This window comes from Excalfactoria chinensis, chromosome 5 (genome assembly GCF_039878825.1).
Source record: "Excalfactoria chinensis isolate bCotChi1 chromosome 5, bCotChi1.hap2, whole genome shotgun sequence".
Classification (NCBI taxonomy): Eukaryota; Metazoa; Chordata; class Aves; order Galliformes; family Phasianidae; genus Excalfactoria; species Excalfactoria chinensis.
The window spans coordinates 796,607-816,032 of NC_092829.1; the positions used below are offsets into that span (position 1 = coordinate 796,607).

A 19,426-nucleotide genomic window follows, 5' to 3' on the forward strand; every position below is an offset into this window, starting at 1 on the left:
CGCGCGCCCCGACCCCACGCGGCGGCGTCACAAACTCCGCGTGCTTCGGCCCCGTGCGGCTGCGGGACCACGGCCGGGTGACGGCGCAGGGGCTGCCGCGCGGCTCCAGCGCTCCCCGCAGGGACGTTCCGCACCCCGGGCTCGGCTCCATCCCGGGCATCGCACCGCCGCTCCCGCCGGCTCCCATTCCCGTGGCGCCGCGTGGGAACGGCTGAGAGCGAAGCCGGCGGTGCGGAGCCCACCTGAGCATCCCGCGTTTGTGCCTCGCGGTCTCTCTTCCTCCCGGGGCCGCCCCGCGCCCCCCGCAGTGCCCCCCGGGGCCGCCCGTGCCGCGCAGCGCCGCCGTTCTGCGCAACCACGGCAGCTGTACCCTTTAGCCGTGACCTTTCGGCAGTCAGTTAAGCCGACAGAAACAGCGTTTGTAATTAATCTATTGCCGTGAGATTAGCGTGTCAAATGCCGCGGGGATGCGTGTAAGATCCCTTCAGAGCTTAATAGCCTTTTCTCCGAGTCGGATTAAGCAGCGGCAGCCACGGCGGTGCGCTCGGAGTCCCCTCCTCTCCACGGCCGGCGCTGCGCCTCCAAGCCAGCAATGCTTCTGGAGCGACTGGGAAGGAGAATTCGGCACATTACATTAATTTTCCTTTTACTTTTCGTTCTGCAGAATAAAATAAGGTTTCTATCATCAGATTCATGTCAGAAGGGCACAGGAGCATCTCAGTGAGGGGCACAGGGCTGCACAATCCCGTGGGCAGACAGATGTGTAGGCACAGACACACAGAATCATAGGCACACAGGCACAAAGACACACAGTGAGGCTGTGGATTCCCCTCCCTGGAAGCATTCAAGGTCAGGCTGGATGGGGCTGTGAGCAACGTGGCCTAGAGCTGCCTACAGCAGGGGGTTGGAATGAGACGGTCTTAAGGGTCCCTTCCAACCCAAACCATTCCATGATTCCATATGGCCACACACACATTCCCCTCCTCCCCCCCTGCCAGCAGCTCTGTGTGCAGCCGGGCATTGCTGAGCTCTCTGGGGCAGCAGCAGAGCCCAGCTCTCAGCTCTCCCATCTCCCACATCCCAGTTCCTGCTGCTGTGACCGTGGGGAGCGTTAACATCTTTTCTCTCACTTTCTCGCTCTCTTTTTCCTCTCGGAAATGCAGGATGACACCATGTGATAAGGCCTGTCGCTTTATGTTAAGTCAGCTGGATCGTTTTCATCCTGCAGTAATCCTAATGCAGACAGCAGGGGGTGATCCTGGGAAAAGAGGAGCCGTTGGGAGGAAGGAAGGACCAAGAACCAGGAACCCTGATCTGCATGGTACCTCCACAGCATCCCTGTGGCTTCCATTGGCACAGCACTGAGTGCGCCTCCCTCAGACCTACAGCCTGATCGTTGGGTGGCTCTGTGTGGAGCCAGGAATTGGGCTCAGTAATCCTTATGGGCCCCATCCAAGGCAGGATGTGCCACGATGCTGGGATTTGAGGTGTCCCAGCTGTGGGTATGGCCCAGAGAGCACGGGTTGGAGAGACTGCAGCAACAACAGCAGGTCTGGAGGCTCCAGGGAGAGGAAGGCTTTGTTTCCTAGCTGGGTATCAGCCTGAATGGAATGAGTTTAATCTGAATATCTGCAAACCCTCTGGGAAATTTATGCTAAATTTATAAAATATTATTATCTCCAGCTCTCTAAATTAATCTGCACAAATGAGGAAAGTGCTTTTTCATTTAGGACAACTCAAGGTTTAAAATAAATAGCGTGGCAGATGGAAGTTGACAGCAGGTTTTGTAAGCACCTGTGTGTCCCTGGGTACAGAACTGGGCTCACAGGACCCCGTGGGATGCACCAGGAGCCACAGTGCTGGGGCCGGGATGCTGCTGTGCAGCCCTGCAATGGGAGCAGCAGAGGGGGGAACGTGGCAGCAGGGCTGCAAACATCCTGGCTTTGGTCAGGACAGCAGCTGAGAGAGAAGCACCGTGTCTGGGGGATGGACAGGCTTAAGAGAGTGGACCAAATGAGGTCAAGTGCAAAGTGCTGCTCTTGGGTTGGGGCTTTGGGGTCCCTTCCAACCCAACCACACCGTGACCTGTGATCTTCAACTTGTCTGCCTTGCACGCTGTGGGGCAGCTGCCGGGATGTTCACCTGATGTGCTTTGCCGAGGGTCTGAGATGGAAAAAATAAGACAGAAATCAGAGTTGTCCCAGGGAAATGGAGAGCTGAGGGCAGTGGATGTGGCTGCTGCATGGGGCAGCCGTCCTGCAGCCAGGGATAGAAGGGGTTGTACCCCCACTCTGCCCTTGGGGGGTGGGAGAGCTCCTGGGCCCCCCAGAGCCTTCACCTTGTGCAGTGCATTGCTGGGCTCAGCGCACACCCGGGGCCTGCAAGCACAGCAGGAGATATGTGTGCAGATGGGGGGCTTCTCATCCTGCAGCGTTCAATGAGCACTGAGGGATTGGGCAGTGGAAATCCACATCCACAGCACAATTAAATACCCGCTGCATCCCAGCACTTACAGCAGGCTCAGCAAATCTCCGGAGCCCAGAGGTCTGAAATACAGATCCAAATTTGCAGCCCAAAGCTGTTAGTATTTGAGTTTCATCTCCAATTAAGCAAAGCACTCAGGCGTGCCCTTACCTCTGGCTCTCAAGTAACACTGCCATCCTCCAGCAAAGCAATATCATTTCACGGCTTTTAAATGCACAGGACCTGAATTTCCAACAGCGCGGCCTCAGAACAGACAGCTGTGTGCCTGGGGACAAGTCCTCACTGCCAGCCGGGGCACAGCTCTCGGGAGCACAGTGTGCAGAAGGCAGCAGCACAGCCTGGTGTGCCACAGGAAAGCCCAGGCTCAGAGCTGGATGCACAACCACCCACTTCATGTTCAGTTTGTTCTTCCATCACTTAAATAAAAGGACAGAACCACTGCTGCCTAAAAAGAGGGGAAGTTTCAAGGCCAGGCTGGATGTGGCTCTGGGCAGCCTGGGCTGCTGGTTGGTGACCCTGCACACAGCAGGGGGCTGGAATTGGATGTGCACTGTGGGCCTCTGCAACCCAGGCTGCTCTGTGGGTCTGTGAAAGCAGATACCTGTCAGCCACAAAGAGTTCCAGTCAACAATTCAGCCTTAAAAATAATAGGTCTTTAACCGAATGCTAGAGCTCCAAAGGAAGGAGAGACGCCCACGGGACAGCAATCACAATACCAGGTTCCCATCTGAGACCTCTTGCTCAGCACAGGACACTGTCTCCATGCTTGTGTTGCAGGGAAGCACTGAGCAGCTGTGGCAACGTGGTAAAAGCTGGGTGTGAGGAAGTGGTGGACAGGGAGCACTTGCTGGGCCTCAGTGTCCCCATCAGCCACTGACTCATAGAATCACAGCATGGCCTGTGTTGCAAAGGCCCACAGTGCTCATCCATCCCAACCCCCTGCTGTGTGCAGGGTCACCAACCAGCAGCCCAGGCTGCCCAGAGCCACATCCAGCCTGGCCTTGAATGCCTGCAGGGATGGGGCATCCACAGCCTCCTTGGGCAACCTGTTCAGTGCGTCACCAGCCTCTGGGGGAAAAACTTCCTCCTCAGATCCAACCTGAACCTGCCCTGTCTCAGTTTAACACCATTCCCCTTGTCCTATCACTGCCCACAGTCTCCATTTGGTAGAAGCGTGTGTCAGCACTGAGATGAAGCCAGCAAAACCCCAACCTGACCTCACGTGCCAAGTCTTACTTCCCTTTCTGAGCAGAGCGCAGTGTCTGCTGACACCCCACGCAGACCGTCACACAAGGGGAGGTGACACCCACAGCAGACAACCAGCCGTCCAGCTGCCAACTGACATCATTCAGCCGCTAAACCCACTGACCCCAACAGATGTTTCTGGACATCGGTGTGTCTGAAGCTGGCAGGGAGCTTCCCAGAGCACACGGCAAGCAGGACCTGCAGCTCTGATCAGCAGGTTCAGCAGGTGGTGCTGTGGGAAATGGGGAGGGACACACGAAAATCACGTTGCTGTTGCATTTGGGGAACATCCCAAAGACATCACGGCCACATGAGGAAAGAAAGGCAGCCACGGGTTTGTGTTCAGCACCCAACAGAAGTGTGAAAGCAAGCTTCTCTCCAGGTTTATTTACTAAATTGCTTTGCACTCAATGAAATAGCTACAACAATCGTTACAGAGCATTATCAAAGGGCCAACACGTCGAGAACACGGGCAAGGAACGAGGATGCAAGTCACAGTTCATTTCCTGCTGGACTCAACGAGCACATTGTAAACAATAACAGAAAACTGCTGCTAAAGGAGAGCAGGTGAGAACGCCGTACGGACACACAGCTACCACAGCACTGCTCAGCACTCAGCACTGCGCTCCCGTTTCTCTGTACAGTTATTCAATCCTGTTAAAAGTGATAGTTCTTGGGTCTAAAATACAGCACAGCGCATAAGGCAGAGCAACTATCACCCAGTTCTTTGCTTTTCAGTTAAATATCAGGAATTTAAGGCAAGCTGGGACATTCTGCATTGTTTTAGATGATGGGTGGGGACTTACTGATGGCAGCTTCACCACGGTGACACGCTGTCACCCATGTGCACATGTGGCCCCTGCAGCCCCAAGGAAGCCTCCTGAAAGAAGCACATTCCTGGCGGAGGCAGGCATGAAGCTTACAGACAAACAGCTGAAAACAGCAGAACTCTGGGCCGGTACTGCGGTCCAGCACACACTGACCTGCACAGAACGCCCCTGTGCTTAGAGGCACACAGCTGACTTTAAGTAAGAACATTTTCTTCCTTAATATTAGATGGTCCCACAACTTTATGTCCAGACAGATACTGGAAAATATCACAACCAAGGGCAGCTGTGAGGCTGTGAAGAGCACACGGAATCACTCCCCTCCTCTGCACTCCCACACAGAGCAGCTACTCCCATCCAGCTCCACCGTTACTGCTACGTAACCACAAATCCTCAGTGGGTCACATAAACTGCTCTGAAAACTCCTACGCTGTGAATTATTTGCTTGTAAAGTCCTGCTTAATTCTGCCAAACCTGAAGAGCAGTGCAGGATTTGTGCAAGGACTTGAGCTGGGTGAGCTGTGTTGTGAGGATAAAGCTCCTGTGCTCCCTCGGCTGCTCAGATCTGAGCTTATGGAAGAACAAAGACCACCAGTGCTTGCCCAGCTGCAATTAGCTCTGCAAGGAGAAAATAAACCATAAATTAAGTGTACTCGGAGAACGCCTGCTACGCACACCTACAAAGAAATGGCTTTTAAAGCAACTGTTTTAAATATTATTGCACCTTCAAAAACAATACTACGTGGGCCTGGAAAACCAGGGGAGACAAATGTGAACTGAACACGTCAGAACAGAAAGTAACCCGAGGCAGAACACCTGCTAAGTACCTCAGGTCTGGCAACACAATCGAAACAGAAATTCAGGATAACCACAATTCCCAGTTCAAAGCAGGAGACAAACCCAGCGGTGCTCAATTAGTCGAAATGCTGCACACTCACCCATCTATTTTGAAATAACTGTTACTACCCACAGCATCAGCTTCCCTTCACCTGCCTGCATTGCCACCAGGCTTCAGGCCATCACACAGCTGTCACCTGGTGCTACAGCAGCACTGGGCCCAGCACTGCTCTCACCAGCACCGCACCCGGGGGGTGTTCAGGGCAAGAACCCGGGCTGGGATCTTAGTGCTCCACATGTACGTGTTATGTATTTGTGAGAACAAGAAACAGACCTTCTGAAAAAAAAAGGTAACACACAGAGCTCGTTCACTACATTGTGTTACTCCGGACAGTTTCCATAGGCACAAATGTCTCAAGCGAGTCAGAAGGAAACCCAGCAGCACAAGCACAGGCACGGTGCTCCCTGCACAGCGCACTGACAGCAGGGACAGCCACAGCAGCAGGCACACGGCTTGCACCGCTCACACCCCTGCACTCTGAGAAAGGGACCACACATTCTTTTAGAAAGGGAATGCGTAGGAATACAGACACGTGTGCTTTGGGGAAGGATGGGACTGGGTGTTTTCTGAGTATTTATTTTATGTCATGCTACAAATGCTGCTGTGACATTTTCCAGTGTGTTACTGCTGTCATTTCTCTCTGCATCACAGCTGAAAGCACACAGCAGACCAGCAAGACTGAGTCACCACCTCTGGTACTCATCTATCCATGAGAGAAATACATGGGAAAGTTTAAAAACGGGACTTCATCAGATCACAACATGTTGTTACGAGGCAATAAACGTGCCTTGCAAATTTCTTCAAGCAGTTCCTACCTGTCCCAGCCCTCCTACCAGCAGGCAGGTCACAAAGGAGAGCATACAGGCAACAGACTATGGCATTTATTATTTACAGACCTTGAGATACAGAAACAAGGCAGCCCTTTAGTTACTGTTCATAAAAAAATTATGAAGCACTGGCATTTTCTTAATATGAAGACACAATCGGGCAGTCATCAGCAGAACCCAATCACACAGCACAGCCATACGCCTCTCACCCCAAGCACAGTAAACTTCATGTTTCTTAGTAGGCAGGAGGGAGAGAAAAGCTCTAGAAAGTGAAAGGGTCAGACAGACAGTGAGTGTCCTAACCACGTCCTAGGCATGTACAGTACTCGTTAAAGTTCCCTGCCTGTAACAGATGCTACCCAAGCCCAGCTGCTGGTGAGCTTCCCACTCCTGCTGCCCGTGGCACCGAAGTAACAAGGCCAGCAGCCAAGAGGAAATGATTCCTTCCTCACTTCAACCACAACTCCACCGCATTCCTGCAACTTTCCAGCTCCAGAAAACGCAGCATATGGTCTCCGGTGGCAGGGTTCATCTTCAACCAGATCAAGTTCCATCTTCGCAACAGGTCCATGAAGTCCCGCTTGTCATCAAAGTGCAGTCAAACCAAAATTGCAGCGGCAGTACATCATACCAGCAGAGTCCAGCCAGGTATCTGAGATGGGGTCATACTTCTGTACAGTGTTCAGGTAGGATGACCCTGAATGACCTCCAACTACATAAAGGTAGTTATCAATTACAGCTGCACCCACTCCTGTTGAAAAGAGAAGAAGTTAGCCGATCACTCAGCACAGAACTAAGGAGTATTTTTGCTCCCACTTGAGACCCCACTGGCAGCTCCTCATAAGGCAGAGCAGACAAAGCCCACCCAGCCTCTCCCACTTTGGCCCAGCTTTAAGGAAAATGGATGCAAAAGGAGAGTCGTTCTCTCTACAGATGCTAACTCTCCTTTTCAGCTCCACTCACACCCCTTCCTAAGGCAAAGCAACACTCCACAGGCAGGCAGTACAGACCATGTGTTATGGGGCCTCAGCATAAAATGGAAGAATGACCACAGAATTGCTGATATTAATTCAAAATTAACGGAAAAACAGAAGTACTATCTCAAGTTCTATCCGGTACCGCTCACTATTAACAAAAACAGACTGGACTTCAAACACTTATTCTTGTACAGAATTGATTAAGCAATCTGTGACCCAGTTCAGAGATGAAGATCAATGCCCTGCAGACAAGCCCCTGTGAGCCAAACTTAGTGCAGCTTCTACCAGGCCAAAGAGCAGCTTACTTCTGAAACAGCAGCCCACCGAAGTGCTGAGAGTTGCGGATGTCCCTACCTGTTCTGGGCTCCTTCATGGGTCGGCACACAGTCCACTGGTTTTGGTGGGGGTCGTACCTCTCAATGCTCGATAAGTGAGACACACCGTTGTGCCCACCTACCACGAAAATGAAGCCCAGCATCACACCAACACCAAAGTTTATTCGTTTATCAGCCATCGAAGCTACCGTCTCCCAAGAGTTTTTACTTGGATCATAGCGTTCCATGCTGCAAATACAAACAAACAATTTGTGAGGCTTGGATTTTAGTGACATCCACATCCGTGAGAAACTCATCTAGCTGTGCCCGTCAGGAGTACCGTAACACAATGAAAAAGCACTCGAGCTGGTGGAAAATGCTGTAGCATGGCTGCTTTCTACTGCCCCAAGGGCAGCACACAAAGCTGAACGCAGAGCTATCACCTCAAGGGTCCCTTCCACAACACACAGCTCATGAAGCTGGAGCTCCTCCAGAAAGCACTGCCAGAAAGCACTTCCAAGGCTCCGAGATGGCAATTGCAGCTCAGCCATCTTTCTGATGCTCTCACTCCCCCACCGTGCGTCTTCAGGTTACATCTTGAAACAAAGGATGATCTTTCAAAGCTGAGTTCAGAACAGAAAGCTCCTTCAAAGTTGACTGCTGCTTTTTATAAGAAAGTGAAATGTGTGGAAAACCGAACCAAATGTAGATGTGAAGTGTTTCTATTTGGGTAACGCATCAGAAATTCCTTCAGGCATCCCTGAAAATAACAGAAGCAAAAAAACCCCAACCACATGGAGAGCATATCCCTCAGGAAAAGCAGTAAAGGGGCTGCTGATCAGAGCACAAAGGACAGAAGAGACCTTTGGGATAGAACAGAAATTATCAGCATCATTTTATTAACCACTGGATCTGTACAGTCACCCAAATGCTCCTCGTACGTGGCCAGCCTCGTCTACAGTGCACAAGGGAGGCAGAAAAGAGAAAAGCAGAAGCACTGAAGAGTAGGAGAAAAGGGGCTTAATTACACAGCAGTCAGCTTGTTTTTCACGCTAGAACGAGCCTCGTGACCACATGGCACAGTGTATCAGCTGCATCCCCAAATAATCAATACAAACAAAGCTACTCAATAAAGACTAAGTACAATTTTAAAAGGCAACTGATGAAATATCCATCCATTTGGTAACTACCAGGAAGTGCTGGCAATTCCTTTCTGACTGAGGAACAGAGCAGATGCTGTACAAAGACACCACAGAACTGATGTTAGAGCCTTCCCCTTCAAAGACACCCACACGATGAAGATGTTTCCTGTTACTCCACTGCTCAGTTCTGCACTTTCTGAAGTGCAAAGCTGAGTTTCCCTTCCAAAGGCGGGCATTCACCCCGAGCACCCACCGGTCATGAATAGATTGTCCTCAGCAAGGTCTTGCTTACCCTCCTTTTTAAGCAGTCTGTGCAACAAGGTTAGAACCATACTAAGTAGTGTAACCTACTGGTGCTACATATTTCTTTAACTTAGAGTACTCTTTGCCTTTTCCAGGTGAAAACTGTTTAGTTACACTTCCCTGTTTAGGAACCAATCTTCTGCTTCACAAACTACTTTTCATAAGCGCATACAAAGTGTGAGGAATCCAATTAATGTGTATTGCCACGTCATCACACCATTCTGTTAAATAATCAGTGCTTCCCCTCTTAGAAGCAAGATTTCATGTTCTCTCTCCACTCAGCTCCTCGGGTTCGTTGTTTATTAATTTGCTTCCCAGAGGAACATATGGCTGATTTGTTCCCAGTTCTAATGAAGAGTACAAGTTACTACTTTGCATAACTAACTACCCCAGACTACCCACACGAAACAACGTGGAACAGAACAATTAAAGAACATGCTGGTACAAAAAAAAAAAAATAAATATGTCTTTGAATATAAGGTATATTGAGCATGAGAAAAAAGCCCATTCATTTCTAAGGAGTATTTTAAATGTCAGAGCTAACCTCACGTCCTGGCGCCGTGGTCACCTGGGGCACTGGTGCAGTGCTGTGGCTCAGCAGGACTCTCCTGGGGGCTGTACCTGCTGCTGGGCCCCACTGACAAAGGAGCTGCCACAGGGCAGAGCAAACAAGCCCACAGCACTTCTCTGGGACAGCCAGGCTGAGGATCCTCGGGGTCAGACACCCTGCACTCCCTGGCTCAGCAGGACACATGTATGCATTTGACTTCATTGTCTTCCCATCTCAGGGATTTTTAAGAACACACACATCTTTGTGTTCCAGCTGGGAGAAGTTCAAACACAGAGTTCCCAGCTGAATTGCTAGACTGATGCTACAGAAGGATTAATGAGGCCCACTGCGGATTAACACCGATTTATCTCAGAATATTTTAACTGGCTGCCGAATACAAGCTTAAAAGTGCATTCTGCTGATTTCCAGCTTATGGCATCAAGCTACAGACATGAGAATCACATACCTGTTCATATGGGCGGGACCATAACCACCAATGGCATATATCATTCCATCTAAGACAGCTGCAGCAAAACAACTCCGCGTTTTGTTCATAGGGGCCACTAGCTGCCACTCCTTAACTTTAGGAATGTATTTCTCTACAGTCCGTAAGTACGACTGCCCATCGTAGCCCCCGAGGGCATAGAGCTCTCCTGCCAGAACCACCACTCCCAGCGTGCTGCGGCTCTCAAACATCCTCTCCAGAGACGTCCAGGTGTTCGTGTCAGGGTCCCAGCACTCCACCGAGTTCTCGTGCTTCCTGTAGCTGATGCCTTGACACACATGGGTTGCAATCCCTCCTACAACATAGATTTTCTGGTCTAGGACACATATTCCAAATTCATAGCGGGGAATGCTAAGAGGTGCCAGGCCTATCCAGGAATCGTTCTGGGGAAAATACATTTCAACACTGAAACAGAGAAAAAGAAAGGTTACGTGAGCAAACCTAACTTATGAAGCTCTGCTGTGTGCAAATGAGCAACAAGGAACAAAGTCTTAAGTTCATGCATCATAGTTCTCATCCCACGTCAGCTGTTCCTTCCAAGGGCCTGGTCATAAGCTAAACCAAAGAGCAAAAGCACACAGCTGTGCAGCAACATGGTGGGAAGTCAGAGCACCAAATCCGAGACCTGAAAGAATGGATTTTGAAAGTACAAAACAGACTGTGAAGGCACAAAGCATTGCAGACAGCATGAGGACAAACAGCAGGGTGCTGGTGCAGCTCTGGGAGGCAGGTGAGCTGCAAAATACAAACCAAAGGGTTAGGAGGGTAAAATGAAAACAACCAAGCAACCAGAAACCAAACAGCCACTCAGAATGGCCATGGAGATGGGAGAGACAAAAAGGGTGAGAGGTACACACATGGACACGTACACGCATTTAGAAAGTATGGTCTGTAGTTTGTGGTTATACACTGCTGCCTAAGGAGAGGGAAGGTTTCAAGGCCAGGCTGGATGTGGCTCTGGGCAGCCTGGGCTGCTGGTTGGTAACCCTGCACACAGCAGGGGGTTGGAGCTGGATGAGCACTGTGGGCCTTTGCAGCCCAGGCCGTTCTATGATGCTATATATGACTGACAGCACACCAGCCCTTCACTGCAGTGGCCCAAGCAGGAAGGAGCAGCACTAAACTGATTCCAAGAAATTCTGTTGTTATGAAGCAGGAGCAAAAAACCTCATAATTAATAAATAAATAAATAAATAAATCAGCCTTTTTGGAAGTAGAAACAAAAAGCAAAAACAGCATCGTGGCAGAAGGGCTTCCTACTTCACATTTTAGCTGTAGGAAAATCAGGTACCTAAATTATTAGGTAATAATTTTTGACTGATATAAGCCTTTTTTTGCCAAGAAAAATTATTTAAGTATGAATGGAACTATCAGTTTATGAGAGACTAATACGAATCATAAATTAACAAGTGAGAGGAGTTCTGGTATGCAGGAACACGCAGTTCAAAAAGCATTTTTGTTTAACAACAACAAAGTATCCTGAAGCACACCAGTATGTGACATTGTTAAAAGGGCTTAAGAACCTGTGGAGGAAACAGAGCTGAGGTGTACCAGAGGACTCCTATTCCCCTAACCAAACAGATTTGGCACTCAACACTCCCACCACCCTTTTTTCCTTAAAAACACAACCCTGTCCCAACATCCCAACTCCCACTTCATTGTTGACACCCACTGATCAGGAAAGCAAACTGTAAATAACTTTCACAACACCCCTAACTGCTCTTAAGTGTGTGTCCATATATACAAGCACTGAACTGTTGCAAAAATAACTCAGTAAACTATCCCAGCACCCAGCTCCAGGGCCAGCCCAGGCAGCCTGCCCTAACACAGGGACTGCCCTGATAAAGGTAAATTCAGCATCACAGCAGTGCGTGTACACACATACACACAGGAACACTCACAGTTGAGTTGCCACCTCTGGAAATGTCAATACAGTGCTGAAAGAAAGCCCAGGCACACCAGAATGGAACCATACGAAAGCTGTTTCTGTTATGTTCCTTTTGATGGTGTGACCAGCTTCAGTGAGGCAGCAAACCTCTAATCTGAAGAGGATGCTTAATTTGAGAACTGGGTAAAAAAGGCCGGCTCAGTAGCAGACCAAAGGTACGACTGCACAGTGATCAAGAACTTAACACTGCTAGGAACCCCAGCTTTTCCTCTGGGTTAGCCTTAATTCCAAGGGCTCCTGAGTTAGAAGTGGTGTACAAACTGAAAATAGCTACCTTTATTAACCGAATGCAGAGTGAAAGAGATTTTATAACTAGTTGTATTGGTACAAACAAGGCCTCATAACTGTGAGGACTACACGTAGAAACCAAGAAGCATGTTGAACTCACTGCTCGTCCTCACTGCAAGAAAACTCACTTAACGAGGAAAGCAGTAACCACACCTCTGCAAAGCACAGCTCCTCAGTGCTTGTCTTGACATGGGGTGACAGCAATCACGCACGAGCATTGTGCCACCCAACTGCTGCAGCAGCTCTGCTATTACCTTTCTAAACATGCAAACAGCCCAGCTTTTCCTCCTACAGCACACAGAACTTTAGGAGCACAGCGAGGTCGCGTCATCAGCATGGTCTGGTGGGAAAGTCTGTGTTCAGGCATGAAGTGATATTTTAGAGCTTCGTTTAGAAGATGTTTACAGGTATGGTCATCACGAATGAGATGGTTTGCTTCATACAGCCTTGTAAGGAACTTCACACTCAGCAGTGGCAGTCGGACGCAGTGCAGCAGCTGTGCTAAGTACTTCTGTCGCTCCTGAACATCGTATTTGATCCAGGACTCCAGTGCATAAAAAACTGTTTCTTCTGTCACGACATTCAAGCAGTCATTGGAAACAATTTCGTCCAATTCAGAATGCGTAAGCTCAAAGAATTCTTCAGTCTGACAAACATCTTCAAAGTTCTGACAGATGTACTTGTTAGCAGCCAGGTACAGGTCGTGGCAGCCATAGGTCTCTGCAAAACGAGATATCCCAATGCAGTTGCCAGGATCGAGCTGGCTCTCCAGAAAGGTGCAGCATTCCTTCACCACCAGCTTGACTTGGAGAAGGTTTGCAGCGGGAAGAAGCGACTCCACGGTGTCCTGTGAGATGAACACAGTTCCTGTGTAGGCATACTCCACAATGGCCTGTAGGGCTGCTTCGTCAACACACTGAAACTCTACCTCTGAATTTTCCTTCTCAGAAAGGTTCCCGGTGAACATGGCTTTGAAGTATGGACTGATGCTGGCGAGCACCACTTTGTGGGCATGGATCTTGACATCGCCAACTCTAAGGATAATGTCACACAGCTCGTGATGCTGGCGAAGGAGATTCAAGCCTTGCAGAAGCTGCTCAGAATGCAAGTGGGTTAGGTTGGCAAGCATGTAGGTTGGAGACGACTGGTCCATCTGTGACAAACAGAATTTTTGAGGCATTACTCAGGGTTTCATTCTCAGCTGTTTTATTACTCATATCACATAGACGTGCCACATGTAACATTTAAAAATTACTTTTCCTTTTATGTTTTTATCTAAATTAGTGTATTACATTGCAATTTACCTCTCAGGCCCTCGTGCTCTATGCTTATAGATACACATTAAACTCAGGACAAGCACTTATTAACAGTGTATGCCATATTAACCATTTATTGAAAAATACACAAACGTTTTTTTCCTTTTGGAATAAAATGCAAACTTTGAATGCATGAAGGAGTTCTACATCACATATTCAAGAGAACAGCACAGAGATCAGAATAAAATAGTGAGCCCCAGGGCTGTGCACCTGGAGGAGAAAAGGCTGACGGGATCTGAGCAGCGCTGATCCATATCTGCAGCATGGAATTGAGGGCTGGGGCTGGGCTCTGTTCCATAGTGCCCAGCACCAAAACAAGGCGCATTGGGCACAGACTGGATCCCAGGGAGTTCCATATGGTCATGAGGAAGAACTCTGTGCTGTGAAGGTGGCAGAGCCCTGGGACAGCTACCCCGAGTGGTGCGGGAGTCTCACTATCTGGAGGTATCCAAACCCACTTGCACAATCTGTGTGCAACTGCTGTAGGGGGACTGGACTGGCAGAGCTCCAGAGGTCACTTCCAGCCCCTATGGTTCTGTGAAATAAAGAACTGGCTTATTTGAGACAAAGTTAAAACTTGCTAAGCTAGCTCGTGCTCCTTGCCTCATGCCATCCCAGCTGCATCTCACCCCAAGCAGTGCTGCATAACGCTCCATGCTCAGGAGGCACGCAGCCCCACAGCCCCTGCTCCACACAGACCATAACAGCCCCTCCTTGTCACAAAGCAGAGAAAAAAAGTCACAGGCTGTGGGACACTGGACTGCAGGAAACAGTGTGCATGAGCAGGGCCTGCTGCGCTCTGAATGGGCAGGGGAGCACAGCAGAAGGGAGACCCTCACCTCACCCCAAGGGGGACTTTGCTGCTCTGCTGAGGTTATGTCAGGGTCCCAAGCACCAGCAAAGGAGGACAACAAAGTCTGACGTGCCTTTGCACAGGTCTTGTGAAAAGTGGCTGTGAAGAGCAGGCTCCAGGGACACCTCATTGCTTTCTACAACGCTCTGAAAAGAGGTGGTGGTGAGGTGGGGGTCGGCCTCTGCTCCCAGGTAACAGTAAAAGGATGAGAGGTGATGGCTCCATGTTGCACCACGAAAGGTTCAGGTTGGATATTAGGAAACATTTCTTCTCTGAAAGAACAGCAATGCACTGGCACAGGCTGTGCTGGGAGCAGTGGGGACACTGGTTCCCAAAGGCGAGAAGAGCCGTGGAGTTGTGGCACTGAGCGACCCAGTCAGTGGTGGGGTGGACTCAGATTTTGGTGGTCTTTTCCAAACTCAATGATTGTAGGATTCTAAGAAGCGGAACAAGGATAAGCGCTCTGCAGCCCAGCCCACACAACTGCCGGGGGAGTCCAAAGCACCCTGAGCTCTGCCACTGCCTCCAACTCTTCCCAGGCTGTGGGCACAGGGAGGGCAGAGAGAAGGAAGCTGCCACCCACAGCTCACCCAGCCCCCAAGCACTCATTCCTTGAAGTTTTCCTTTCCACTGTGACACCTGACAGCCCCACGATCACCATGATACCTGCTCTAATTCCAGCTTCATTAACATTCAAGTGCTGCTGCCCACCACTGAGAGCTGCAGGAGCTCCTCAGTTCTTATTCACTGAATTGTTACAGCGGTGAGAGGGTGGAGGGTGTCAATACATTGACATGCAGCACAGCTGGGGAACATCGCCATTGTTCTGCGGGAACATCCCTGCCATCCAACTCCTGAACTGAAAAGCTGATTGAATTCTTTTATTCACTAGATGACTACACAAGCTTCCAAAGCGCATTTCCTTCACTCGTTATTAAGAAGTTCATCATCTCCTTAACTGGCACCTCATTTGCGACCAGCCCACTTATGAGCTGCTTCATGTGAAAGAGTCAAATTAACTGCCAGTTTCTAAATGCAGAATGTAACAGCAGAGCTGACAGAATGAAGGCTGTGCGGCAGACAGGAGAGCTGTGCTCTGCTCAGGGATGGGAGGGAGCTCACCTCTTATTATGCATCTACGCTGCACAGAATAAACACGGAGCCATCAGGAAGGTTGGCAAAGAGCTCCGCGGCCACCTGTCAGCCTCAAGCACACATCTCAAACAAAGCCATGTGGGGATACCTGTGGAAGGTGATGCTCCCTATAACAGCGTTTTCTATGCAGCAGCATTTTTGCAACACAACGTTTCTAGAGAGCTGCCCAGCAGCAGCAAACGCCCCTTTGTGTCCGCGCTCGGATCGCTTGTACAGGAGCACGGAACGCCGCCAGCACGGCGACAGCACGAGGAAACGGAGCGGACCAGCTCAGCAGGGAGCCGACACGGCGTTACTTACAGCCGCGCACCGTCCCGCCGCATGGAAGCCCGCCGCTGCCCGCCCCGTCTGACCGCGCTGCGCTGCCCGCCCGCCCCGCCCCGCCGTACCGGAGCGCCGGGCCGTCCCGCAGCGGGGCACCGACGGCACCGGCTGACAAGAAGCGTAAAGGAAGGCCCGTGCGGCAGGCGGCTCCCAGCACTCAGGCCGGGCTGCGGGAAGCCCCAGCCGGCCTCGACGCGGACAGCCCCGCCCACCACGGCACCGCCCGTCCCAGAGCGCAACGAGACCGAGAACCGAGACCGTCCCGTCCATCCCCGCACTGACCTGCGGACGCGCTGCGCGGGCCGCGGCCTCGCTCCCTGTGGCACAGCAGTGCCCGGCGGCCGCACGCGTCACTTCCGGGCGCCGCCGCCTCACGCAACGTCGCGCACGCGCAGTGCGGCGGGCCGGGCCGGGCCGTACCACAGCGCGGGGCCGGGGGGTGCGGGGAACGGAGCTGCGGCGAAGCGCCGTTTCAGCGCCGTTTTTGCGCCGTGTTCCCGCATCCCGCCACGCGACCTCCGCGACACCGTCATTGTGCGGACGAAGTTCCCGGTGCGGCCTCACGCTTCCCTCCGCTTTCCCCGCGGCGGTGCCGCACAGGAGCGCTCCCCCCCCCCGCCGCGCGGGGTCGCGGTCGGTTCCGCGCATGCGCGGCGCGGGCCGGGCCGGGCCCTGGCGACGGCGTTGTTGTGTCGCGCGGCGTTGCCGGGGGCGGTTCGGTTCCCGCCGCCCATGGCCGCGGCTCTGGGCCCGGCCCCGCCGCCCGCCATCGCCATGGAGCCGCCGCCGGGCCCCGAGCTCGGAGCGGCGGGGGACGGCCCCGAGCGGCCGGCTGGGAGGCGGCGCGGAGGTCCGGTGCCCGGAGAGCCGTCCCGCGGCCTGGCCTGGCAGCCGGGCGGCCCCGAGGAGCCGGAAGGCGGCGGCGGCCCCGCGGAACGGCCGGGCCTCGGGCTGCTCCCCGCCGAGCTGCGCGGGCGGCTGCTGGACCAGGAGGATCACGGCGGCCGCACGCGGGCGGTGGAGGAGCTGCAGCGGCTGTTGGCGGCCCTCAGTCCGGCCGCGGTGGCCTCGGCGCCCGCCCCGGCGCTGCTGGGGCTGCTGGGGCTGCTGTGCGCGCTGCTGGACGACGCCAACTTCGCGGTGGTGCTGGGCGCCCTGGAGGCCGCGCGGCTGCTGGCCCTGCGCCTGGGCGGCCGGCTGCTCGCCTTCCTGGGCCCGCTGGTGGCGGCCGCGGCCAAAGGGCTGGGGGACCCGCGGGCGGCCCTGCGGCAGCGCTGCCACCGGCTGCTGCGGCGCCTGATGGAGGCGGCGGGGCCGCGGCGCGTGCTGGGCCTGCTGCTGCGGGGGGAGCACCTGCGGCACCGCAACGCCCGCGTGCGCGAGGAGGTGGTGGTCGCCTGCATCGCCGCGCTGCTCGCCTTCCCCGGCCGGGAGCTGGACCTGGACCGCCTGGCTTTCGGCCTCGCCCCGGCGCTGCTGGACGGCAAGCGCAGAGTGCGGCACGCCGCCCTGGAAGCTTTCGCCTTGTTGGCGTCGGCCATGGGGCCCGGGAAGAGCGGCCTTCTCTTCGAGGCGGTGGACGCGGTGGAACTGGAGGACGACGGGGACGGTGTGATGCACGCGGTGCAGGCCAGGCTGGCCAGGAAGAGCCTTCCCCGGCTGGGCGAGCACGGCACGGTGGAGTACGCGCTGCCGCTGCCTTCGTGCTCTCAGGGCTGCGGGGTGCCGCACGGCGCCGACACCGAATGGCTGCTGGCTGGCGGCAGGACGCAGAGTGCGCAGAGCTGGGGGTCCCTCCCTGGAGATGCTGCGCGGAGCTCCGGCTCACCCGGTGTGACGGCACGACGAGTCCTGAGTGCTGGGAAAGGGAAGAACAAACTGCCCTGGGAATGTGAGCGCGGCGGAGACGGGGAAGGTGGAGCAGGAGATGTGCCTTTCGCTAAGGTTGTGGAGCAGGTACGTGCTGCTGGCCCTCCAGGCTGCTTTTTCTAAGGGGGTGTTCTGTAAGAGGGTGGGAAAGTTTCCATAGGTTTGCAAAACAACGGGTATTTCTGAGGTGAGGCTCGTGCTGCTGATGTGTGCACAAGGTTCTCTGTGGACTGACTTGTACGTTGACTTGGGACACCCGATCTGAGTGCTCCAAGTGTCAGATTTAACACCAGGACAAAACAGACAACTGAATGTGCGTAGGAAATCTTACTGCTGAGATGTGCTGTGCTCACTGTGTGCTTCCAACATCCCGCCCTGGTGATCCCTGACTGACTGGCTAGGGAGATTCTGTGCACCTGTAGTGAAGTCTGTGGGCTGCCATGTGTGTATGTGACTCGTGTTCCACATATTCCTCATAGTGATTCGACCAGGAGAACATAGGTGAGGCTGAAATAATGATTCTGCTTGACCCATGTTTGGACTGCAGTGTTTAGTGACCATATCGATGTCTGCAAATGGAAGGGACCTTGGAAGAATTGTTTGGGTCCGTTTTAGTTTCTCAGCAGCTCTGTATGTGACATCTGATTTTGGTACCATGAGACCTGGAGTGTGTGCTGGGGAGGTTAATGTAGCATTACTTGATCCTCAGTGAATGAGTTACTCTGGAATTACCTGAACTCTTCTTAGAAAATGGAAAACTGTGGCATAGATTTCCTTGCCATATTTAGGTGTTTCCTTCACCTAATATTCATATTCATATTTCCTTCATCATATTTAGGTGTTCAGGAACCACTTCTTTACAGAAGGGGTTGTTAAGCACTGGGATGGGCTGCCCAGGGAGGTGGTTGAGTCACCATCTCTGGATGCGTTTGCAAACCGTTTGGATGTGGTGCTCGGGGACATGGTTGAGCTGTTGTTGGAGGTTGGTAGGATGGTTGGGTCGTGGTTGGACTTGTTGCTCTTTAAGGTCTTTTCCAACTTGAGTTATCTTATGATTCTGTGATTCAGAATTTAATTCATAATTGCTTTGTAACTGGTTCCTGTACTGATTGAGATCAGGAGTAATGATAGACAAGGCTGCTTTGTGAAGGCTGGGATTTAATGAAGTCCTTATAAAAGGAATGTGAGCTAGCATTTTTGCACTGTAAAAATCTGGAGGGAGTTGGTGTGTCTTCCTGCATCCACATGTACACAAAACATGTGGCTGCCCTCCTGGCTGTGGCTGCAGTGGGAACCGCTCCTGCCCAAGCTGACAGCTGGGCCCTGGGGAGGTGCTGCTGGCTTTTTGTTTAACTTCTCTGCTCATGTGGTTTGATTTCTCGCCGTAAATGAGGAGAAATGCCCAAAGTTTCCACCTCTGGAAGGAGGGAGGCAAACAATTAATTCCTGGTTTCTGTTTTGTTGCATGTGTAAAACGCATTTAGGAGTGGTGTGGACTGAAATGTAACCTGGGAAGGCAGCCACAGCTTTGTGGCTGTAAGTCGGGGTGCTGAGGTACTGCTTTTAGTAGGCAACATCCTTGGCTCTGCTCCAAGGAAGCC

The 19,426-nt window shown here is 52.3% G+C and overlaps 2 protein-coding genes across 5 annotated transcripts in view; one reads left to right on the plus strand and one right to left on the minus strand.

The window, feature by feature from the left end:
- Positions 1–4,095: 4,095 nt before the first annotated feature.
- On the minus strand, positions 4,096–16,336 carry KLHL28 (kelch like family member 28). 2 transcript variants are annotated; one of them, XM_072338765.1, is made up of 6 exons: positions 16,239–16,322; positions 15,600–15,720; positions 12,563–13,461; positions 10,034–10,477; positions 7,613–7,821; positions 4,096–7,032 (listed from the first exon to the last, which is right to left on the minus strand). In XM_072338765.1, exons 3-6 carry the CDS (start codon positions 13,459–13,461, stop codon positions 6,869–6,871), a joined length of 1,716 nt encoding a protein of 571 aa, XP_072194866.1. In that variant the 5' UTR covers positions 15,600–15,720; positions 16,239–16,322; the 3' UTR covers positions 4,096–6,868. The 2 variants fall into 2 exon arrangements, with proteins under 2 accessions (XP_072194866.1, XP_072194865.1); XM_072338764.1 differs by lacking the exon at positions 15,600–15,720 and having other exon boundaries at positions 16,239–16,336.
- Positions 16,337–16,634: 298 nt separating this feature from the next.
- Positions 16,635–19,426, plus strand: part of TOGARAM1 (TOG array regulator of axonemal microtubules 1) — a 36,722-nt gene continuing 33,930 nt past the window's right edge. For all 3 annotated transcript variants that reach the window (XM_072338659.1, XM_072338660.1, XM_072338661.1), the window contains exon 1: positions 16,635–17,912. In XM_072338659.1, coding sequence (XP_072194760.1) covers positions 16,689–17,912 — 1,224 coding nt within the window. In that variant the 5' untranslated portion in view covers positions 16,635–16,688. The remainder of the gene's footprint in view (positions 17,913–19,426) is intronic.

Excerpts from the sequence above, each read along its gene's own strand:
- KLHL28 (XM_072338764.1), bottom strand. The coding sequence starts at position 13,461 with ATGGACCAGTCGTCTCCAACCTACATGCTTGCCAACCTAACCCACTTG. Across the intron at positions 10,478-12,562 it reads CTGTTTGCATGTTTAGAAAG|TGTTGAAATGTATTTTCCCC; the intron begins GTAATAGCAGAG and ends TCTCTGTTTCAG. Across the intron at positions 7,822-10,033 it reads GGTCCCGCCCATATGAACAG|CATGGAACGCTATGATCCAA; the intron begins GTATGTGATTCT and ends TTGTATTTGCAG.